The sequence below is a fragment of the Lepisosteus oculatus genome, chromosome 9 (genome assembly GCF_040954835.1).
Source record: "Lepisosteus oculatus isolate fLepOcu1 chromosome 9, fLepOcu1.hap2, whole genome shotgun sequence".
Lineage (NCBI taxonomy): Eukaryota > Metazoa > Chordata > Actinopteri > Semionotiformes > Lepisosteidae > Lepisosteus > Lepisosteus oculatus.
In genome coordinates this window covers 37369084-37391844 of record NC_090704.1, presented here as the reverse complement: position 1 = coordinate 37391844, position 22761 = coordinate 37369084, and the positions used below count along the sequence as shown (strand labels likewise).

Here is a 22761-nt window from a genome sequence, read left to right as displayed (position 1 = left end):
CAGCTGGCAATACTATAAAGTTATGGAAATAAGGACCAAACTCAGAACTTAGAACTTAGTTTGTATCTACTGTTCCTTTAAATAACACCCTCTATATAATCAGGAGTGCTCTAGTAGCACACAACACTGTTATTTTCTGTCTACATGAATGTTTTATAAAGAAATTTCATTGTGTTACTCAATAGAAAAATATACATTTACTACATTTTGTTCTATTTTTGCTGTCTGTTCCCATATCAAACAAAACCCCCCTTTCAACACATCAGCATACATCAATGATCATGTTATTACTGTACATTACTGGAATATGGCAAAGAAACAAATCTGAATTAAAGAAAACCCCTGGGAAACAGGTATTGTTACAAAAAACAGGTATTGTTTTTACTGTTATGAAGTTAATTAAATCCAAGACGAGTTTATGCTGCAATGAGAGATTCATGATGCTTTTTAACATTTGTCATTAACAGATTCAATCAAAAGAGGCTATCTACTATCAAATCTCAAGCTAGTAGCATTAACAAGGCCATCGATAGAATGAAAGCTAGCTAAATATCTGCAACACAATCTTTGCAGTAGATTGCTGATGTTATTACGTGGGAATTCTCTCCCTCTCCTATCATACAACCTGCACAAATCATGCAATAAAGCCACAGGTATACAAGGAGTGCAAGAAAATATTTTTCCCTGCTAGAACATTGTCACATCAGGACTGGTGGGAGGGCAGCAAGTGAGATTCCAGGAATTGATCAATGTAGCGCCATGCGATCAGGTTGCCATTAAATCACAAGTGGAGTTTTCTAGTGACTACACACTCCTGGCCAGGCTATCACACTTGGAACTCCCCATTGATCTTGGCAAGGTGTCATGACTCATAGTCTTTAACGGACAGACTGAATTTGTCTATAATGTCTTGCCAGGTTAGAAACTGAACACCCCCAGTTGACGAGTGACAGTGAGCTGACTTAGTCCAGCTTCCAACACACGGACAGAACAAAGGAATTGTTCTCTAGATAGGAAGGGTATACTGATTTCTTTCTACATTTGAACATGAAAAGAACGGTTAGAGGCTAGCTTTTTTTCCCCAAGGCTAATGAATCCATTGATCTCATTTTTTAATATATTTAATTGATTTGCCCAGCTGAGCTTTCACACTATTACAAAAGGAAGCCTTCATTGTGTTAATCACAAGAAATAAAGTAGCTTACACACGGCAACTGCAGAAATAACTAAGAAACAAATAAAGGTCTAAAATAAGTACATAAGAAAGGTTACAAATGAGAGGAGACTATCTGTCCCTCTTAGTACAGATAGCTACAGACAGCTAGTACTTAACTATCTGTAGATAGTAGTAGCTGGTAGCTAATTGATCCAAATGTCTTCCTTCTTTTAAAGGAAGCCAGGTTTATCAGCATCAAAAACATGGCTGCACAGCTCTAGTTCTAGACGTTATGTAAAGAAGTGCCTCCTATTCTTAGTTTTAAATGTACTTCCCTGCTTGTTTTCTTACAAGATTTTCACAAGACATTCAACGGGTCAAATGGCCAAATCCCAATAAACTCTCTGACAAATAAGGTGATTAAGCAATTATTCAACAGTCAAAGTAAGGTATGTCCATAATGGTCAGTCATGACTGATCATTTAATCAAACATTGTGAAAACATATTTAATATTCAAATCTATTTTGTGTTGGAAAAGAAAATAAAATAAAGAGTGACAAGCTTTTTTTCTGATGCCCACTATATGTACTGTCACTTCAAAGTCAGATGTGTATAGGCCTTATGATATGACGAGACTGAAGAAAATATACTGTATTTATGTACATGTGAAAGCTTAATCTAGTTTAATAGCACTGTCAATACTAATACAAGCTATTAATTAAAGCTGAGTAATAACAAAAACTTTAAAGCTTCATTCTACAGCTTTGCAGAAACTGTAGAATTTGTGTTTTGAACTACTGTGAAGTTAATTAAATCCAACATGGTTTTATTAAAATTCCCCATGAAAAGTACCTTAGCAGCTAAAGATCAAGCTGTTCCTTTCTTCACAATGGTCAAAAAGCCAACTTATAATGATAGTAGTGCTAGTAACTAATTGATACAAGGGCCTCACCATGGTGTATTTTGAAGAATAACACAGAATCAGCTTTGCTTATATGATGGGATAGCTTGTTACTAACACCTACTTCCAAAAACTCCTTTTATTCAACTTACCTCCTTTAAGCCTAGTTATTATTTTCAGTCCTCTACACCTGGACTGTATTTCCATCTCTGTTATCTGCAGTTCATCTACAGTAGGCTATCTTCAATGTGCTTGGACACCTAACCCATTCATGTGACTTTTAGCAGGATACAATTATGTAACTATGCCACACAGCTGCACAGCAATAATAAGGAACTGCTGCACTTTTAACAAGGCTTGTAATTCAGCAAACGCATGGCAATTGCAGAACTGTGCTCAAACTGCATTCTTCAATTTGATTTCTTGCAGCTCGGTAAGCTTTGGCAATACTCCTAAGGGATTCCAATCAATTCAAACTTAGTCAATAGCCAAAATATTAAGCTATGAAACAACAGCTTTTGCCAGCACCTTTTCCTTCAGTGCCATAAACTAAAAGTGAAAAACATACTGCCAACCCCTGACCTAATGGACACACAAAATGGGAGTAATCTATTAATACTGCATGCGTTGCACAGACATTTCTTTCACATAACAATATGGAAATTCAAGGTAAAAAGCATTCCAATGGACATAAATACTTTTTCACCAACTACTCTTATTTGAATAGGAATTTCCTGCATATTTTACCCATGTGCTGACTGTGCAAATATTGGCATTTCAATCACATATAAGTCCTACGGAAATTAATACTACACAATAAAAGTAGTTAATATATACGGCATGAACTAATAAAGAGTAGACTACTATTTCACTGGTATAAACTGATAAAAACAGTGGATACAGTATGTGTTCTTTTAAAAGCTTCAACATAAAATGCTTTCTTTCCTTAGTATTTAATACAAAAGGGCTTTTATCACAACAGAGATGCATTAGTAACATCCCCAAGCACTGCAGCCACATTGAGATGTTTATTTTGTGTCTGACAGCACGGCACTTAAAAACACATTTTACTTCTCAGTTCATAAAACATTACTACAGTACATTCCTATAAAATAGATAATAAAGTACCTGTTTCATTCTGACACCTCCAGCACGTGTTGGTCTCTGCAAGGTTTAAATGAAACATTTTATTCCTTGTATAATGCAACAATGTGTTATTAATCATGACTGTATTCATCTCGCCTACATGATTATCATGGCGCATTAGTTCATAAAATCTTCTGGCCATCGAATGTACACAAAGGAAGGGAAATCTGCAACATTTTTTTCTACAGTGCCCATTTTATTAAATATTTTATTGGCTGGAGATTTAAAGAAATTGCTACAGTAATCCACAAAGCGTTTGTACAGCTTCAGAGTTCGATTTTTTTATTTAATTTGCGGCGTAACATTAGTACTAAAACCATTATTAAACAACCTGTAGCAAGAATAAGCACTGCATAGTAGTCTTCAATAGCATAGGTATATGTGAACCAGGCTACTTACTGCACGTGAGGCCTTGAAATATCAAAAATAACACAACACAAGAAATGACAAAGCTCATTTAATTGAGCAGGTCACTGCAGCTTTCTAGCGGTATCCCTGAGTTTAACCTTTCACATTTGCAATGTAAAAAAATGGAACTGAATTTTAAAAGAAATGAAAAATATAATTTAAAAATCCGTATAAAACTAGACTATTTAGGCCTTTGGCCATAAAAATCATTCAGTGAAAACCGCCCCATAGAAATCCAGATCTGTAAAGTGATTTAACACGATGTCTAACACGTCTCGCTCTCGCAATCTTCTGGATTTTAGAAATGCCACGGAGAGGTAAATTAAAAGCTTCCTAAACATAGAGGCCTACAAACAGTGGCGATAAGGAAATGCAAACTGCATCGCTACGGTGCAGCATTACTAGAGTACACAGTGAGACTTTCACCAATCATGTTCTCCAATTATTCTGATAAAATAAAAACGTTTACGGACTTTTTGTTTTCTGGCGCTTACCCTGCATGCTGCTCACTGTTGTTATGTGCTGAGACTGGGACTGGTGCTGATGTGATGTAGATGTAGATCCTGCGTTATTGCTGTTGTTGCTGGAAGAGGTTGTTGAGTTGGTGCTGGGGCTGGGAGTCGCCATTGTTGTGTTTGATTCCAGCAGCAGCACTGAGGCTGCAATGCAGTGAGTGGCTTCACCCTTCACAGGCAGGGACACCTAGCTACAGAACTCAATATAGCACTACACCGCTTCAGTCTAAAACCCTTCAAAGTCTCGCAGGACACCTAGCTACGAAACTCAACATAGCAGAATACAATTTATATAATAAACTACTATTCAGTTTTGAACCATTGAGCAATCACGAGACAACTAGCTTGAGAAACCAGCACTACACAATACAGTACTCGGTTGAAGTACTCTATGTGACCAGCCCGTCAATTTCCGCCTACGTAGTCTGACAGCGCCTCAAAATCCACAATAAAGCAATAAAGTCTGATAAAGTCCGAGTATTTCCCATTCCACAGTAATCACCAGACCACTCCTAGTGCTATAAATGAAAGCCCTGAATTAAAAGGAGCCAAGACACACAAGGCATAACATTTGCGGTGCGAGTTGTAGTTAGTCCCACTTTATAAATAGTAAAGCCGTTGTTCAATCTAAGTTACATATTTTCAAATTATGCAAGGATTTGGTTATACTCTCCTCCCCCACCCAGAAATGGCAGTACTGCAACCTAATATGATTTTAGTGCTGAATGTAGAATAATTACTTGGAGATTTTCGTATACAAAAATTAAATACTACCTTTATCCCCTTACGTTTGACATAAATCAAAGCAGCTATAATAGCTGCAATAAAAACAAAATAACTGGACTGCTATAAATAGTAGCCGTTTGGGGGTTGGGGTCCCTGTAGTTGTTTATTCCTTTTGGGGATTTGGGGATTTTAGGTTGTGTCAGAGTGGGATTACAGGATGTCAATTCAGACTGAACAGGCAAGTGTGTGAATGTGGAGTGTGACTACAGTAGGACCTGCAGTGCTAAGTAGTGGTTAGTATCTGTGAGTTACAGCAGCTGTAAGAACTTTCATTTATTTTCAACATGTCCACATTATCATTATTGAACTGTAGTTTGACCTTCTGTCTCAGGAGGTCCTGAAGCAGAAGGGAATTGGAGACTAGGAGACAGGAGAGATAGAAACACAAATGCCATGTTGTAAAAAGGAGTACTCTCCGGGTCATTGTAAATACAAATTTGTTCTCTAAATTCTATAAAGTATTGATGAGTAGTGGAGTAGTGTGTGTAGTGGAGAATATGTGTCCCTTTATTAGGGCGGTGCAGTGGCTCTGTGGTTAAGGATCTGCGCCTGTGGCTAGAAGGTTGCCGGTTTGTATCCTTCAGCCTGCAGAAAAATCCTACCCCATTGGGCCCCTAAGCAAGGCCCTTAACCCCAACTGCTCCAGGGTCACTGTAAAAATGGCTGACCCTGCACTCTGACCCCAAGCCTCTCTCCCTGTCTGTATGTCTCACGGAGAGCAAGTTGGGGTATATTGAAAAGACAAATTCCTAATACAAGAAATTGTATATGGCCAATATATGATCTTATATTTCTTACTGCAGCATTATTGACTAGAAAAGCCTTTATAGAAGTGTACTGTAGTATGTCTACATATCCATAAATAGCGTACCAAGAGGCCATATTGCCTAGGTAAAGATGTGTATATGTAAATATATATTAATAATGCCTGTATCCCTATATGTCTATGGCGTGATGTTTTGGCTCTTGCATGACTCTTCTGAGAGGAGAATGCTCATAACTGTGTTCAGTAGGTGTGGTTGCTTATGACCGTCAGTGTGAGATTGCCCACACTGTCACATCACCACAGTCCTTGGGGTATAAGGGCCCCTTTTAGAGAGAGAGAGAGAGAGAGAGAGAGAGAGAGAGAGAGAGAGTTAATGCAGTTAGTGTCAGTCTGTGGGGCCGTGTGTTGGTGCCATCAATTGTCTGAGCTGCCTCTTTCAGATAAATAAAAAGCACACCACCCTTTTGGAGCTGCAGTCTGAGTCAGAAGATATCCTTTATCTTCAGGGCTTGCATAGATGCTGAGCAGTGTTACAATAATGTTAGTGGTGTCAGAGTGGGATTACAGGATGAAAATTCAAAGTGAACAGGCAAGTCAGTAGAAGGGCAATAAAAGCGAAGCACAGGACCACCAGTGTCTTCCAGGAGCCAGCTGACAGAAAACAGACTCCCGATACAGGAGGAAGATGTAACTGGGGAGCAAAGAAAGACTCCAGGCAGCAGAAAATTCATACAGAGATGAAAGGCACTAGGCAGGCCCCTCGACCCTGCTGGTGTGGAGGAGAGATGGAGGAAGAACTCCTGCATCACCTCCAGACCTCCTTGCGGCATGGGAATAGATCAGGAAGGTGGAAGACTGGCTGCAACAGTCAGCTTTTTAAATGGCTGAGTGGACCTGCGTAGGCACAGTTCACTTTTATGATGGCAGTGAGCAAGACCTGGCTCATTGTCCGGATCACTGAGGTTTTATGTCTGCCAGGGTAACATGGTAGTATGGCAGGTGCATGACCAACTAGTATAACTGGAGAACAGTTACAATAACAGCAACACAACAGCATTTTAATATTCTTTATTGTTCCTCTAAAGACATATGTCCAGATCTTTTCTTCTGTACCTCGATAAATATGCATTTATTTAAATGTTTGTTAACAGTAGATAACAACAGTTTACTACAGTATTCTCACAAGATCTACCAAAATTTTCAACTTTGTGCTTTCGCTTAATGCACAATGCACAATGCACAGTACAATACTATTCATTTGTGCTCTGTAACTAAGCTAATGGAACTATAATTCCCAAACTGCATTGCAAATGTCCATGTGATCTGACTCAAACTCAATAATGGCAGTTTCTTTTCTCTGAGCAAAGTACTGAAGAAAATAAGTAAAATGAGCAAGAAATACGAATTAACAAAAAACGGAAAAACAAAAAGCGGGTCTTCGGAGTGTTTTCAAGTATTATGGAGAAGCTGCAATTTATGTATGTTTTTTTTCTTTGCTTTAGCGGCATATGTGCAGGCAAGTACCGTACTAAAGACAAATGTGACTGGTTTTGGAAATTAAAGTGCAGTTGTTTTTATATATTTGTTTAAACTCTTTTATATCTTTATGGGTGTCTGTATGCTGTTTATATTAATAAATAGTACTGAGGCTGGTTACATACATTCTAATGTTTTAGAATTTAGAAGTCATAAGCACATATATTTCAACACTGTCATACTTAAGGAATTCGATGTCATCGTTCTGAATGCATTTTATGTATTTTGAGCAATATGCGGTATGGATAACTCAACATCCAAAAACGTATTGTTTCTCTCATGGCATAAACGTTTTTTGTTTTAAAAAACACTTTTAAAACTATTTTTTATCATTGTTGCTCTTTCAAACTAGACAGAAAATAAATAAATTTAATTATTTTTGATTATTCCAGATCAATGACCCCGATGCTGGCATATGGATGGTGAGTCCTAAACAGTACACCGTAGTACGAAGTATAAAACTGAATTCTTCACTTCAGAGAAAGCATACGAACTCTACCAGTGCGTATCTTCAAATGCATCTTGAATGGCCTCTGAAAAACATCGAGCGACACCTGCTGGCTGTATTTGTAAAATGTGACTGTTTTTATTTCCTGACTTCCAATATTATAAATGCGTTTGTATTTACAGGTTGCATATTCAATCCCAGCTTCTTTGTGTTTTCTGATAAGCCTTAAGCCTCCAATTACAGGTATGACTCTATCCTGATATCTGTTTTTATGTCATGAAAGCTGATCCAGTCCCTCCTATGTTATGTAGCTCAGTAACTTTGCAAAATCAAGATGAATGTGTTGTTTTTCAGAGGTATTAATCTGGAGGAGACTATCTGATCTTCATATGCTTATTTGTGCTGCTGTAGCTGCCATGTTGGGATGGTCCTTGTATAAAAGTAAAGCTGAAAATATCTTCCAGAAAGAAGAAGGAAGGTAATTGTCACTTTTCTATCCATAGGTAAACTCTGGCTTAGGTTTGAGCAATTAATATTAAAGACTGATTTTATAATTAATTCCTTAGTTTTATTTAGTAAATCCTAATGGATTGGCATCTGTTCTGAAAACACAACTATCAAGAAAATATAATTAAACATGTCAGTTATATTGGTCAAGAAAAAAAAGAATTGAATGTAATCTTAAGTACAGTTATATACACCATTGATGTAATCACCCTTTACTTTTATTTTTGGAAGTATTGTTACACTTCACTTGGTTTTAATCTCTCTCACCTTAGTTGATCACTGTATCATTTTTTTTGCTGTTCTCTAAGAGAGTTCTCTGGATTATTATTAATCGTGGTATGGCTGATCCTGTGTCGTCATTCAGGAAGGTGAGGTGTTCCTCTTGTTTTATTCATTGGTGAGAAATGTGATTAAAATGTGTTTACACTCTAATAGATATTCTAATGCAGTTTCTTCATTTTACAGTTCATTTTATCTAAAGGTACTGTAATGCATCTAAATCTATTTCTTTAACCGAAGGTTAAAACCTTTTTTACTTTACTCTCCTATATTAAAATAGCTGTTAAAAGGAATTCAAAACAATCAAAAGTTGTTTCTTTATCCATATTTTCTTAATAAAAACAGAGGCAAGAATCATAGAAAAAGTAGATTTTTACTTATATTGTATACTTTTATATTTAAGTAGGTAGCTGTGTCAGCATGTGTAGGCTAAAGGTTTATTCCATGCAGAAAAGAGAAGAAACCCAAGGCTCCACAGCCGAAACATTATGTTTATTTTCTTCTCTTTTCGGCATAGAATAAACGTTTACTTGTTCCTTAACTTTTGAAAACTAAAATGGGACATATCGTACTTCCTTTCTACAATGTCAAATTATAGTTTAGTGATGAGATACGTAATAATTTGGGCTTCCTTCTAATGACACTGAAGTCAAAATGAAATTGCAGAAGTTTTAGATTGACTTTTTCGATTGACTGTTTTTAAAATGTACAACATTGGGTAATGTTTTCATCCAGCCCAATAAAAGTCATTTTAAAATAGGTTCAGCATATCCAGTTATTTGTTTTCTATTTCAGGAATTCAGTTGGAGCCTTAAGAGTTTCCACTGCTGTGGGAATCACAGCTTTCCCTTTGGTGACATGGCTGTACTACTACATCAACAAGGAGCTGAGGTCCTCCTGGCCCTCACATTGTAAAACTGCACTTTAAATTACAAGAAAGAATATTAAGATAAACCTGTGTTTATAATACCACTGAATATGTTCCAATGTTTACAATTACTGAATATGTTTGTAAATAACCTGACATGTACACAGTAAATCCAATTTGCATTTTTGCATCAAAAGTTAAAAAGAGAATTCAAACGTGATACCTGTTTGATTGTAGAATACATACATGAAGTATATTTTGTCTCACTGCATTACACAGTTAGGTTTATCCTTAATGTATTTAGAATTTTTCTCTACAAAAAGCCTTTGGACTTTGTGAAGTCAAGAAATTTGAACTGAAGAAATCTTTGGGGATTCCTTATATAATGAACTAAAAGAACAGCACTAATTCAGTATCAAAGTTGTCAACAGGACCTTTGTAGAAATACTTTTGACCTAAAATATAGCATTTAATAAAATCTAAGTTTTACCAGACCTTTTAGACCTTAATTGTATTTCTTGAATAGTAATTTATTTTCAAACCATATTGCTCAAAACATGGCTAATGTTGGACATATACTGGCAACTAACACACCTAAAATAGCTGGAAGACCTTCTGTAACTTAACCGCATAGTATATATAACACTGTTGGGGTATTTTTGGTTATCTGAAGTTATAGCAAATTACACATTTCCTAAGGGTGACTTGAGACAAATAACATGCCTTAAGTATCCATGCACTATCATTTAATAACAAAAGCATCAGAAGAAAAACAAACATGACATATTAATTTTGTTTTTCCCAAGTTACTTGTCTTGATTTGCTAAACTGCTGGGAATCATATCAAAATTAACAAGAACTAATTTTTCAGACAAAGACATATCAAAATGAAAATAAGACTATATGCTCATTCTTAAATGTACAAGTGACTGCATTTAGAAATGTACTATTTACAGGCTACGTATATTTCCAACTCAGCTGGGTTTCTTCAGGATCAGTTTCAGACCCCTGATCTAAGCCTACCAGTTTAAAATCAGAAATAAGTAAATACCACGAGCAGAAAGGTGGCATTACATAAGTTTAGGTTAACCATGAACAGACACTTATTCTTTTTTTAATCAAGCAAACATTAAAAGTGTTTCTGAAAGAATTTAAAGTGATTATACAAATTTGAACAACAACAATAATAGCAGTTTTGTTTTGTGAAGTTAAAAGCTTTTTATGATTTCTTCAGGTTCCAAAATAACATGTAAACCAACATGTTGCAGTATTCATAAAATATTGCATTATTTAATAAATAAATAATTCATAAAAAGCACACTGATAGCCAAACCAACCATGTAGTTTCCAGCCTAGCAATCAGCCCCATAGAATGGGGAGATTTTTATGTTAGACATTCTGATGTATTGTCAGTAACAATCATTTGCTAAAATCTGTTTTGTCTGTAATAAAAAAGTAAAGGAAACAGATTATATGTTCTCATATTATTCACTTTAAAACTTTATTTTCCACTTAACCACATGAACACAATTCCACAGTATTTAGAGGAAAATTAAAGTAAAATAAATTAAATAAAACTTTTTTTCTATCTTCACTATAAATAGAAAATATAAAACATCTGCATCCTAATGAAATAATAATGTAAACTCTGTGATAGTCTGCAGGGCATTAGCAATTGTGTTTATTTTTGATTCAATAGAAACCTTTATTCACCACAAGAGGCCGCTAAGAAGCACGGTAGAGGCTTTCCTAAACTACACTAAAAAATTCAGTTGACAGATTGTGGTTGATAACCTTCCCATAATAACAACGATGAAAGAGGACTAGATCTGATTAGTCCCATGTAGGAATATGTATAACTAGTTGACAACATAGCAGTTTAATCTATTATTTTTGTATACAGCATTTTTCATTTTCCTGAAACTTAATCCATTCACAAAGTGAATTGTACCCTGCAGGCAGAGACAATTAGTTGCTTGAGATCATGTTGTACTGTACTGCAGATCTAGGAGTCCTTGTTTCAGTCCTACATTGTCTTTGCTCTTCATTATGCTCATTAGTCAACTGTTCCTTTTTCATTGCAAATGAATCTTCTTTTTCAGAATAATACCATCTGAATTATGACTTAACAGCAGAAGATAGAAACATGATGCTTTATGAGTGAACTGCAGTCATGGGTACATAAGAACTCTCTTTAAAACCCTCCCATTCCCCTTTAAAATCATTCTGTCTTCATATACGTACACTGTGCCGAAAGCATCACTGTCTGGTGGTGTTTCAATCACCCCTTCAAAAGTAAGATGGTGCACTCCAGATTCATCTAGGAAGTAGCCACCATCATGGTCATGCCCAGCCATGAAGCACACGACACTTTTGTGAGAATGCAAGATGGAAAGAACTTCCTCATAGTTCCATGCCAGACAGATGGGGTCGGTAGCCCCTGGATGTATCGGTAGATGACCTGTATGTAAAAACAAAAGTGTAATTGAATTTTGGATTGTAAGAAACATTTCTGAACATTAGAAACCTCAGTCCAGAAGACAAAATTATCCAACAGAGGCAGCATCTGACTGTGCACCACTTTAATTTGCTTCACACTAAAGCATGCAGGTTGATAGTTACACTTACTAATGACTGTAACTTTTTCCATGTTGTTGTCTGAGAAGGTGAGAACTTTATCAAGCCATTCAAGCTGGGCTTTACTAAATCCTCCATTGAACTGAACAAACCGTGCCTCCATTCCTGCATACCCTACGGCAAGAGAAAATAACAATATGAGGACAAATACACACTGTACTTCAGTAAAAACAAACATGTATTACTTATTTTACAGTTTCTAACAATTCATTGGCCAACCTTGAAAATACAATACTTATGCAGGATGATAAAATAATATCTATTGAACCATTCCTTTTCTCATCTTGTGGCATATTGATATTTTTTTCTTTACTAAACACCTGACCTGCTGTAAGTGAAAGTCAATTCAACCTTTTCTCCTTTATCTAAAACGTTCCTCAGATATCCTTTATTTTGCTCTGTACTGTTCTTTTGCTCCTATAATCCTGTCATTTACCCTTTTTATTTATTTTAGCTTCCATGGCAAAATTCTTCACCTCCAGCTTTACCATCTTTTCCATCTCTCCTGAAAGCTGCATATCCACTAATATTCTAATCATCATCAACTCCTCTGCGAGGTACGTTTCAGTGCTTCCAATTACATTCTAATTAGTGCAATAGGTTCTATTTGTTGCATTTCCATGTGAAACTCCTCACATTTAAGTATGCATCCAAAAACATTGACTTAAAACAGTAATATAAGGGAAGTGAACTCGATTACCTGGTGGATGGTTGAGATTTTCATTTTTGTTGTGTTCTTGTATTATCTGAAGTGACTGGCCATACTTTTGACTTGGTTCTTTTCTTCCCAGAAGACTTAGATCATAGGCATCAAGCAGCACAAATCGGAAATTCGGAGCAGGGCTGAAGTGATATGAATAGCTTGGCTCCGTACTGTTTTCCACAATTTGTTTATTAGATGCATCTTCCAAGGTTTTGCTGTTCAACACAGAGTTCATTAGATCATCTCTGCTGAAGTTATAAAACTCATGGTTGCCCCATATGTGATGAATTTCAATATTGCATTGCTGAAGCTCATTTATGACCGTCTGAAGAGCCTTTTCTGATGCATCATGCTGTTTGTTGAACCCATCAATGATGTCCCCAAGTTGGAGAATAAAGCTAGGCTGGACAGCTTCTGACCTCCACTTTTGACTGGCTCTACGCAGTAAGGTGAGGCTGTTTCTGTAATACCGTTTCCTAGTGTGAAGAAAGTTGAAGCCATCTCCAATATCAGCATATTGGATATCTGCAATCACTCCAAAAGTAAACAAGGGTTGTTTGCCGTCATCCATTTTTGTGCTTATGTTGTTTGGTAATCTACCACTTGTTGTCCACAGTCTATAAAAATAAAAGAAATCCCCATGTTTGGTGCCTTTAGAGAGCATATAATTGGTACATTATACATTACTCAGATATAATATGCAATATTATAAAATTATTTATATAAAATTATTTTTATATATTATTATATATTATAAAAAGTATCTCCTGATAAATAAGGCATTAGTCATGAAATGCCTACCTGAATAGTGTGACCCTAATCACCATAGGGTAGATAAAAAACAATGAATCATGTAAATCAAAGAATAACATTTTTCGTCGTTAAAACGTCTTTTGTACGAGCTAGTCGTCCCTTGCCCGTTTAAAATACTGTACAGTATATTGCGTTGACGTAACAATACTTATTTTATAAATTTGGTCCTGCTCATGGCCAAATCTTTGTTCTCTTTGTATCAAAGCATGTGCTTCTCCTTAATTAATTTCACTATGCGTAAATAAAATGTTTCATTTCTATCACAAGTATTATTTACTCGAATTGAAATGTGCTGCAGAACAGATTTCTAAATGAGAGAATATACAGGAAATATTATCCGATTAAGAACAGGGTCTTACTTTGAAGCTTAGAGTTTTAATTTCCTGCTTGTTAAAATGGTAAAGTTTGACAGAAGATCATCGAACATCACAGCAGCATTTAAGATGGAACGTAAAACGCGAATAAGAAGCGAACTTTAGCGTCGTAAACTCCACTTCCCTACTTCTATAATTATTTCACAGCTAGGATCGCTTAAATGTTTGAAGTATGTTTGAAGGCAGCAGTGGGGTTGGAAAATAAACACCTAAACAGGAGAAAACTTGGTTATGTATACTATATTTTGCTACCACTAGGAAATTTTGGTATCAAACCTGTATCTAAATTACATTGCTGACGCATTTCTTTTAAAATACTGTATTTCTTAATACTGGCGAGTGTGATCTTTTTAAGGCCACTTAAAAAAACAGGTCCATGGCACAACCCGTGTTACTAACATTATTAGTTAGCCTGTATATTTTTAACTGCACAGGTATTTTCACCCTGTCAGATCACATACAATACGATCATGATTCAGTTATATTTTAAAACTTTTCTGGACTTACCTGAAAAATCGGCCTTCGTTTACGGATCTATTACGGAATTGCCATTTAAATTTAAACATGAATTTACAGTGAATTTATTGTTTTGTTTTCCCCCTAAACAGCATTTAAATTACAACATCACATTCAGGATGACGCGACTTCCTTTAAGAGAGCTTATCTCTAAGGTTTCTTTTCTTTTTATGTACACTACACATTTTCATGTTCTCCTCTAATCTACCGCTATTGATGCTTCCGAAAATTACACAACAATATTTACAGTATTTTAATTTGTGTAATAAAAAAAAGACACCGTGAAGAAACGGGGCGGAACGATTTATTAAGTAGTTTGCTTTTTACTACTGTCACTACTGACTGACGGTAGTATTTCCGTCCTACACAGGAAAAGTACAGGAAGGTCAGAACAGTATCATGGCGTTGCTTGTGTCAGGTAGCACTCACCTGTCTTCGCAGTTGCGATGGTTAAATAAGTGTGTTTTACAGACGGGTTCTCACACTCATATTCTGTACACGTTTCAGTGTGCAACAAGGAAGAACGTCTTGCCTGCCTTTTCGTTACAGGGATTCCATAAATCGGTATGTCAGGTTTTGGGGCTATAACAAAATAATGATCTATAAGCAATGCAAACAATTTAACAGTGTCTCTTAGTTAACTTATATAAGTTTTAGTTTCTGACTAACGAGACCATTTCAAATCCCCGAAGTACATTATGTACAGTTTCATTTCATGATACGTGCCTTGGTTACCGCTGCACAATCTGGTAAGATTTATGTTTGCGAATATATGCAGTGTAATTTTCTTTTAAAAATAAATTGTTCCTTTTGGTGTAGGTGACATTTATCCGCACTCCCGCGCGCAAGACAGAACTTAAATCCCTACAATGTTCGCGTACATTCACGTCTATGCCTCCACCTCCCCAATCAGGAGATAAATCAAACAAAAAGTCTGGGGTAAGAGCTTATTATATACTTATTTATATTATGTTCAGTTCTGATTAATTGACCTTTTTTCAGGGTGTTTTCAAGTCTTTAATACGTCTTTCTTTGAAGTCTTGTAACGTCATCAGGGACAGATATTACTAAATTATGCTGCTACATATTTGAAATGAACTATTTGGTATCAACTCAAAGGGTGGCACAGTGGCGCAGTAGTTAGCATTGATGACTTGCAGTGCTGGGGCCCTAGGTTCGATTCCTAGGGTTCTATCTGCATGTTCTCCCCTTGTTTATGGGGGTTTGCCCCCACAGTCCAAAGGCCTACTGGTCTGTTAAATGGCTTCTGTGAAAATTGGCTGTGGTGTGAGTGTGTCTTTCATGCCATTCCGTGCACTGGTGTTCCTCATACTCATTGCTTGCCGGGATAGGCTCCAGCTGTCCCACAACCTGTAAAGCAGTAATGGATGGAAGGATGGAATCAACAGATCAACGTATTTGATTTTAGATCAAATTGATATAAAATCAAATACGTTTTAAACAATTGGGCTTTTTAATGATGCAGTGTGATATTCTGTTGATGGGTATTTACTTTTGCTAACACATTCATTAGCATATTGCAACTTAAGTGACCTTATCCCATATGAAAACATGTGAAGTGGACTTTTAAATAAGATACATATTGTGGCTCCTGTTACATCTTTTCCTGATGAAACTTTAAAGAAAATTAATTTGGATGGGTCATGTTTAAATCAATGCAGTGTTCTTGATGTCAAAAAATAAACTTGTTTCTTTCCAGTAGCCTGTTACATGGAAATCTTTAGCAGTAACGTTTGCATCTGGTGGAGTGCTTCTGGCTGGAATGAAATACTTCAAAAAAGAAAAAGAGGAAAGTAAGTCAAAATTAGAATATCTTTTTTTTTTACTGCACAGACATGACAAGCCACACAAAAGTAGGGCGTAGTGCAATATATGTAAGTGAAATTCTGTATATTTTACTTAATTTTAATGAGATTCTGAGCATTCTAACCTTTTGTGTTCAGGGTTGGAGAGGTGCTTTGTACCTTCAGAACAAGATTACCAGCACATCCTTGGACTCAATAACATGTCTAACAGAGTGACATATTATTAATCTTGCATCTAAAATCATAGATGATCCCTCTCGTCCACTCTTTTTAGAATATACTCTCCTACCCTCTGGGAGAGTAAGCATTTACTTCATTCATACCAAAAAGAATTCAATTGTTGAGCAATGAAAAGACTGTTTGCAGGTAGGGATTTTATTGTTGTTGTTTTAGACACTTTACCAGCAAATTGTTTGTTTTTATTCTTATGGTATTGGATTGATTTGTGATTGAACAAAGTGGTTAAATGTTGTTTTGGTATTGTACAGTTGTTGTAATGTATTATTGTTATATTTGTTTTATGTTTATGAGCTCTTGATGTGAAAGACAAATTTGCTTTGGGGGCAGTAAAGTTTAATTCAGTCCAGTTCATTTAAATTCAATTCATGACAGGCTTTTCTCTCATTTCCAGCGATGCATGATAATATGAGGGTTCTACAAGTGGCGTTTAATATTTTACCCACAAATTGTTTTCTTCAATTTTAAGTAAATCTTTAAATTCATGTTTTATCATGAAAACAAAAACAATGAGATTATTTCTCCCTTTGATGAACAAGGATACATTTTTAGTATTATGTGGGAATTAAACAAAACATTTATTTGAAAGTCATTTTATGCAAAATGGCTGGTTATTATATATTATAATATATTATATAATATATATATATAATATAATCATTTATATTACTATCTCCTTTAATGACAGTGAAGCCTAGGAGGGTTTCACGTGATGCACCATTGATGAGTATTGAATCAGAGAATGACCATAATAGACATGTATCATGTTGTAAAATTGGTGTTTACTGATTTACTTAGGTTTAGTTGAGAAAATGTCAGCACAGTGCCACAGTGGTTAGCATTACTGTCTCGTAGTGCTGGGTTCAATTCTGGACCTGGGGTCTATATGTGTGGAGTTTGTGTGTTCTCCCCTTATTCACATGGGTTTTCTTCTTTGTGCTCTGGTTTCCTCTTACAGTCTAAAGACATACAGGTTAATTGGCTTCTGGGAAAATTGGCCTTAGGTGTGAGTGTGTGTGCCTGTGTCTGTATGTGCCCTGCAAAGCACTGGTGTTCTGTCCAGGGTGTATCCTACCTTACTCCAACTGCTTGCCAGGATAAGCTTCGACTCTTGCATGAATTGGACGAATCAGTCCAAAAATGGTTGGGTAGATAGTCCGAGAAATTAACTGGTGATTGTTGTTGTTCTCTACAGTGATTGAACGGGAAAGGACAAAATCTTTGGGAAAACCAGCTCTTGGAGGTCCCTTCTCCCTCATTGACCACAACCAGAAGCCAAAGAATAGTGAAGATTTCTTTGGCCAGTGGATTCTCATTTACTTTGGCTTCACCCACTGCCCAGACATCTGCCCTGATGAGCTAGAGAAGATGATTGAAGTGGTTGATGAAATAGGTAAAACAGTGCAAGGAAGCTTTAAAGATTCCAAGACTTTGTGAGCTTTTTTCTAGTTTGGTCTACATGAAGGAGGGACTTTAGCAAATGTTCCTTAGGTTTCAAAGGCTTAGAGAGGTTTTCTCTATTGATTTAGGCCTCATTACAAAGAAAATGACCCAAATTAAAAAAAAAAGCCAGATCTAATATGTGTTAGCAAATTTCCATTGCTTAAAATCAAGATATCTCTATATAACCAAAAGTGTCCACCAGGCAATTCTGCAATTTACAACTGGAGAGGTGGATAAATATATTTGGTTTTGATTCAGGCCATGCTTTTAAGTAGTTTCATTTGTCTGATTGGTGGTTTAGCTCAGGTTGTTTTTCTGGGAGAATTAAAGATTATCAGAAGATTTTAGAGCACTGTAAAGTAATTTATGCTTTAGCTTTGGTAGACATCATTGATCATTGATAAAAATGTTTGCTTTTTAAGAATGTTCAGAATGTTATGTAAATCTATTATTATATTTGTAAAAGTTGTTTTGTACACAATATACTGTAAACAATATATTCAGTGATGAAAGAAAGTATATTGAGATGTATGCAGTTAAAGCTGGTTAATTTAATTGTGCTGTTTGATATTGTTACTCATAAAATTAATAAGGAGTCATAACTTTTAGAAGATGGAAAAAAAGGCTATACAATACAAGCAAATTAACTGTGTAGCTGAAAGTTTAAGTGAGTGCTTTGATGAAACTCAACCTTGAAAAAAAATTCATTGCTGCGTCACTAGATGGCATTAGATATCCATTCTTCATGTTGCTCCCTGTACTTTTAAAGGGGCAGACCTGTGTTTCCATTTAAGTTGAGAGAATTGATTCATTTTTGTCTTTTTCCAGATAGAATACCCACACTTCCAAATTTAACTCCCCTCTTCATCACGATTGATCCAGAAAGGGATACACCTGAAGCAATATCAAGATATGTAAAGGGCAAGTGTTTCTGTTTATTCAATTTGATTATGGATTATAATGGTCATCATGCGGGATGGTCCATTGCCATTGTGTTTGCAGAGCTTGGCTTTCTTTAAAGCTGTAATAATTGGAAGATCTGGGAGAAGATGGTTCACTGGCCCATTTAAGCCAATATCAAACTGTTTTAGAGAAGAGCTGAGTTGGAAAGCAAAACTGAAGACACACCAGTTTCCTAGGATGTGAGTTGGATGACCCTGTTGTAGGTCATACCCTTTTTATTTTCAAATTTTAAGACGGTTGAAAAACAAATTGAGAACACATAAGACAGTCAAGAGACTCAAGACAGCAGGTGCAATGCAGTTTTACCCCTTTTGGGATTCATCAGTGTGGCACACATATGTCTGCACTGTTGCTTCAATTTTGCTTTCCCTCTTATGTTATCTCCTTTTACATTTATAATAATATATATAATACTGTATAATTTATAGATACTTGTTTTTCTATACTTGTGAAGTCTCTATAGTTACTCTCATTCTATGTTTAATGTTCCTTCTCAGGATGTGCTATCTTTGCGAGTACATGTTCTTAAATTTAGACACACTCTGGTTTTACCCATAGTTAACAGCAGACGTAATTCATTGGTGGGCTATCATGTTAATATGCATTTTTTAATCAATTGATCAATACCACTTCTAAATATTTTTTAATATACAGTTCCATGTCTTGCATTACATAGCATTATTTCTGTAAAACAGGAACATTGAAAGAATAATTGTTCACAGTCCTTTGTTTTATATATTTACATCTTTCAGAATTTTCTCCAAAGCTGATTGGACTGACTGGAACAAATGAACAGGTGGAGAAAGTGTCCAGGGCCTATAGAGTTTATTACAGTCAAGGACCAAAAGATGAAGACAATGATTACATTGTAAGTTCTCTTCAGATGTAAAGCTGGCTCATTTATACAAACATTCTCAACTCAGCCACAGAGCTTAAGCAAAAGTGCCATATTATGAAGGTTCTGGGTATTGAAAGGCTTATGGACATTAAACATTCACAGAATGTCATACGGTTTTACAGTTCATTGTCAGTAAAAATGTATTTCTGATTATTGCCTTCTAACAGTACTTCTGATAACTCACAAACCAATATAAAAAGACAAAAAAAATATCTAGGTTAATTAATCATTAAGATATACTATATTGCAATGGCTGGACAGATTTAAGTATAGTATGAATACTAAAATGAAACAGGGAATTCGCAGACTAATAACTTTGTAATATTTGTTTCATTGTTAACACAATTCACTTTTTTATTTTTAGGTGGACCATACCATTATCATGTACCTTGTTGGCCCTAATGGTGACTTCATTGACTATTTTGGCCAGAACAAGAAGAACACAGAGATTGCGGCTACAGTAGCATCACACATGAGAAAGTACAAACACAAAAAATAGGATTTGTATCTCCAATTAGATACACCCAGGTCTTACTATAGGAATCTTCTACCTAAGAACTACTGACACATGCAACATGATGGTTTAACTGACTGCTGGGTTGGGACAGATATACATTTGTGATAGGTGCATATAGTATACTATATATTAAATATACTATATATTTAATTTCATAGAGGATTTGGATGCTTACAGTGCTTATCGAATGAAAGTTCAGCTTGGTTAAACACTCCTTTACCTAAATTAGGGAAATTATTTTCATATTGTTTCACTGAAAAGATTTAGAAAAAAACAATCTTGTTGTCATTATAAAAAACATGCTCTGTGTCAATATATTATTATTTTTTAAATGTGTCCTCTGTCTCTTTGTACTCTGTAAAGCAAAAAGTATAAATCATCCATCTCTAAAGTCAACATTAAGAAAAAATGTTCTTTTGGTATGATTTTTAATGTAATAATGGTCTTAACACTAGCAATAATAGAAAAGGGATAGGAGGGGTTGATCCAATTATTCGAGTAACCTAGTAATAGAAGTCAAAAATCAATTCAGCACTTTGTAAAACTGCTGATTTGTTGTTATCCTAGTGCATGAATACTGAACAAGGAGCAAAGCAAACGGTTATAATTATTACCAGCAATCCTGATTCAATTGAGCTTTATTTAGAACGTTAATAATTTGAAACGAGTGACATTTACACATAAGCCTCAATAAGTCTGCATCTGTCACTAAACAGATTAGGGATATAATGTCAATCACATGTTAAGTGTTCTGTAGCATCTTTTCAAAACTAAATAGGCTTTTATGGCCTTTTAGAGGTGTGTATGTAAAAATAACACGTGAAAGAAAGTGTAATAGTCCTGTATGGTGGGCGGATAGTAATAGTGATTTAAATCACTTAGAGGATCCTCTTATCAATGCAACGTGACAAAAATAAGTTAAAATGTTAGGCGTCTTTTAATTATATGGTATCCCACTTGGCTAGTTTGAGTTTCATTTGGATTTTAATTTTAAATAACGGCTTCCTTATATAAACCCATATTTTAATATTTTCCTTTACTATACGGTTACAAAGACAATGTCTGGGATGAGTAAAGAAAATATTAAAATCTGTTCTTAAGTAACACAGGTGAGCTGCTAGGAAATAAAAGCATAATACAAGAGTATCTTAAAAACATTGGCAATAAGTACCAAATTGTATCACAAATGTTTTGAAAGCCATTGCCTAGTGACTTTTGTATGAATGTTCAGATTCCAGTTTTCACTGGAGACTGTTCTTACCAACTGTCAGAATCTTATAAGCACTGTAATGCACACTATTGCAATTTAATTGAATGTATCTTTTTGTTAGAAAAAATGAAAAAAAAAAAACATTGCATCACTTCTTTTGTGATGTTTTTTGCAGGGTATTTTCACATGACTTTTTCCATTTCTATCCCATGATAAATTTGTATCAAAATGAATGAAATATACTGACTAGTTACAGTACATTATTCACAAAATAATCGCTACAATTCCAAAACTAGTAATAGTCACAGTGTCCAGTGTCCTTAATATAAAGTCAGGCCAAAATTAAAATCAACTACTTCGCATATGGCCATGAAGTGCTTCTAAATAACAGTGATGCATTCACGAAACATTAATAGAGTGATGCTTGAATAACAGGTGTTGGGTGATTTTCCCCAGCATTCCAAGGCACCCACATGCTCATCAGCTGCTCTTTCTCACAGTGTTCTATGGCTGTAGAAGGGAGGGTCTGTCTCTTAACACTTCTTGTGAAGTAAAACATGTGTCTTAAGATTTCCAGGTTCTATATCAGTCCTGCATATTCTGCTTCTTATGTATTATAGATAAGGGCCAATATGTGTTTTGTTCTGTAAAAGTAATGACACCCAGTGTTAACGGATACCCAAAGTACATTCATACAAAACAAGTATAAATAAATTAATAGCAAGCAGGTGTTTTTGCATTTACTTGTCTGTTTTAAGTCTAAATAGCAACATTCTGCAAATATGCAAAAAATATCCAATGTTTTGGGAAAGCCACAGATATTTGTAAAACTCCCATTATAGCACATCACAGATATGGATAGTCAGTTAGATTGAACTAACTTAAAAATAACACCAGGCTGAAGTAATTCACAAGGACAAAATGAGACCCTTTACTAAGCTGTATCTCCTAAATACTTTCTCAAACAGTCTGTTAAATATACAGATCAAGTCATGCATTTTATTAGTGCATTGCTGCCAATTTAATATATTTCATAATGCGAGATAACATTTTTATGCGAGATAACAATACAAAAATATGTTTTGTTTGCAATGCTCGCAATAACATATGGTGTTGTATTGGATGGAACAGAGGTAATATTTGTACCTGCTTCCAGAATGTAAAGAAACAGTTGCTGAGCTGCTATTGGATATAATAGAAGAAGCGCTTCACCTTGACCAATGACCTTATCTTGTACTAAACATGGTTTAGACAGCAGTCTCCCAGACTGAAGATCCACTTACACTGGTGACACCTGCTACATTCTC

General features: G+C 35.5%; 4 protein-coding genes across 9 annotated transcripts in view; 2 read left to right on the top strand and 2 right to left on the bottom strand.

Moving 5' to 3' along the window:
* The window catches only part of map2k4a (mitogen-activated protein kinase kinase 4a), a 40833-nt gene extending 36327 nt beyond the window's left edge, over positions 1-4506 (bottom strand). For 2 of the 6 annotated variants that reach the window (XM_015356522.2, XM_015356523.2), the window contains exons 1-2: positions 4107-4503; positions 3187-3222 (exon numbers count right to left, since the gene is read on the bottom strand). In XM_015356522.2, the coding sequence (XP_015212008.1) occupies positions 3187-3222; positions 4107-4239 (169 nt within the window). In that variant the 5' untranslated portion in view covers positions 4240-4503. Of the gene's footprint in view, positions 1-3186; positions 3223-4106 lie in introns of all 6 variants that reach the window. The other 4 variants (XM_069194494.1, XM_069194495.1, XM_006635121.3 and 1 more) reach the window with 4 other exon arrangements.
* Positions 4507-6996: 2490 nt separating this feature from the next.
* On the top strand, positions 6997-9811 carry tmem220 (transmembrane protein 220). The gene is made up of 6 exons (XM_006635368.3): positions 6997-7195; positions 7608-7637; positions 7846-7906; positions 8018-8141; positions 8479-8538; positions 9245-9811. The coding sequence occupies exons 1-6, from the start codon at positions 7067-7069 to the stop codon at positions 9375-9377; spliced, it is 537 nt and encodes a 178-aa protein (XP_006635431.1). The 5' UTR covers positions 6997-7066; the 3' UTR covers positions 9378-9811.
* Positions 9812-10046: 235 nt separating this feature from the next.
* On the bottom strand, positions 10047-14651 carry adprm (ADP-ribose/CDP-alcohol diphosphatase, manganese-dependent). The gene is made up of 4 exons (XM_006635120.3): positions 14352-14651; positions 12655-13274; positions 11946-12068; positions 10047-11778 (listed from the first exon to the last, which is right to left on the bottom strand). The coding sequence occupies exons 1-4, from the start codon at positions 14408-14410 to the stop codon at positions 11489-11491; spliced, it is 1092 nt and encodes a 363-aa protein (XP_006635183.2). The 5' UTR covers positions 14411-14651; the 3' UTR covers positions 10047-11488.
* Positions 14652-14726: 75 nt separating this feature from the next.
* sco1 (synthesis of cytochrome C oxidase 1) lies at positions 14727-22181 on the top strand. Its single transcript, XM_006635119.3, has 7 exons — positions 14727-14924; positions 15180-15299; positions 16084-16174; positions 17619-17816; positions 18695-18787; positions 19582-19697; positions 20092-22181. The coding sequence occupies exons 1-7, from the start codon at positions 14760-14762 to the stop codon at positions 20224-20226; spliced, it is 918 nt and encodes a 305-aa protein (XP_006635182.3). The 5' UTR covers positions 14727-14759; the 3' UTR covers positions 20227-22181.
* The last annotated feature ends 580 nt before the right edge of the window (positions 22182-22761 follow it).

Coding starts and splice junctions, on each gene's coding strand:
- tmem220 (XM_006635368.3), top strand. CDS start 7,067: ATGAGCAAGAAATACGAATTAACAAAAAACGGAAAAACAAAAAGCGGG. Junction 7,638..7,845: donor CCGATGCTGGCATATGGATG/GTGAGTCCTAAA, acceptor TTGTATTTACAG/GTTGCATATTCAATCCCAGC. Junction 7,907..8,017: donor CCTTAAGCCTCCAATTACAG/GTATGACTCTAT, acceptor GTTGTTTTTCAG/AGGTATTAATCTGGAGGAGA.
- adprm (XM_006635120.3), bottom strand. CDS start 14,410: ATGTTTAAATTTAAATGGCAATTCCGTAATAGATCCGTAAACGAAGGC. Junction 13,275..14,351: donor AACGAAGGCCGATTTTTCAG/GTAAGTCCAGAA, acceptor TTATTTTTATAG/ACTGTGGACAACAAGTGGTA. Junction 12,069..12,654: donor AAATCTCAACCATCCACCAG/GTAATCGAGTTC, acceptor CTCTTGCCGTAG/GGTATGCAGGAATGGAGGCA.
- sco1 (XM_006635119.3), top strand. CDS start 14,760: ATGGCGTTGCTTGTGTCAGGTAGCACTCACCTGTCTTCGCAGTTGCGA. Junction 15,300..16,083: donor AATCAAACAAAAAGTCTGGG/GTAAGAGCTTAT, acceptor TCTTTCCAGTAG/CCTGTTACATGGAAATCTTT. Junction 18,788..19,581: donor AATATCAAGATATGTAAAGG/GCAAGTGTTTCT, acceptor TACATCTTTCAG/AATTTTCTCCAAAGCTGATT.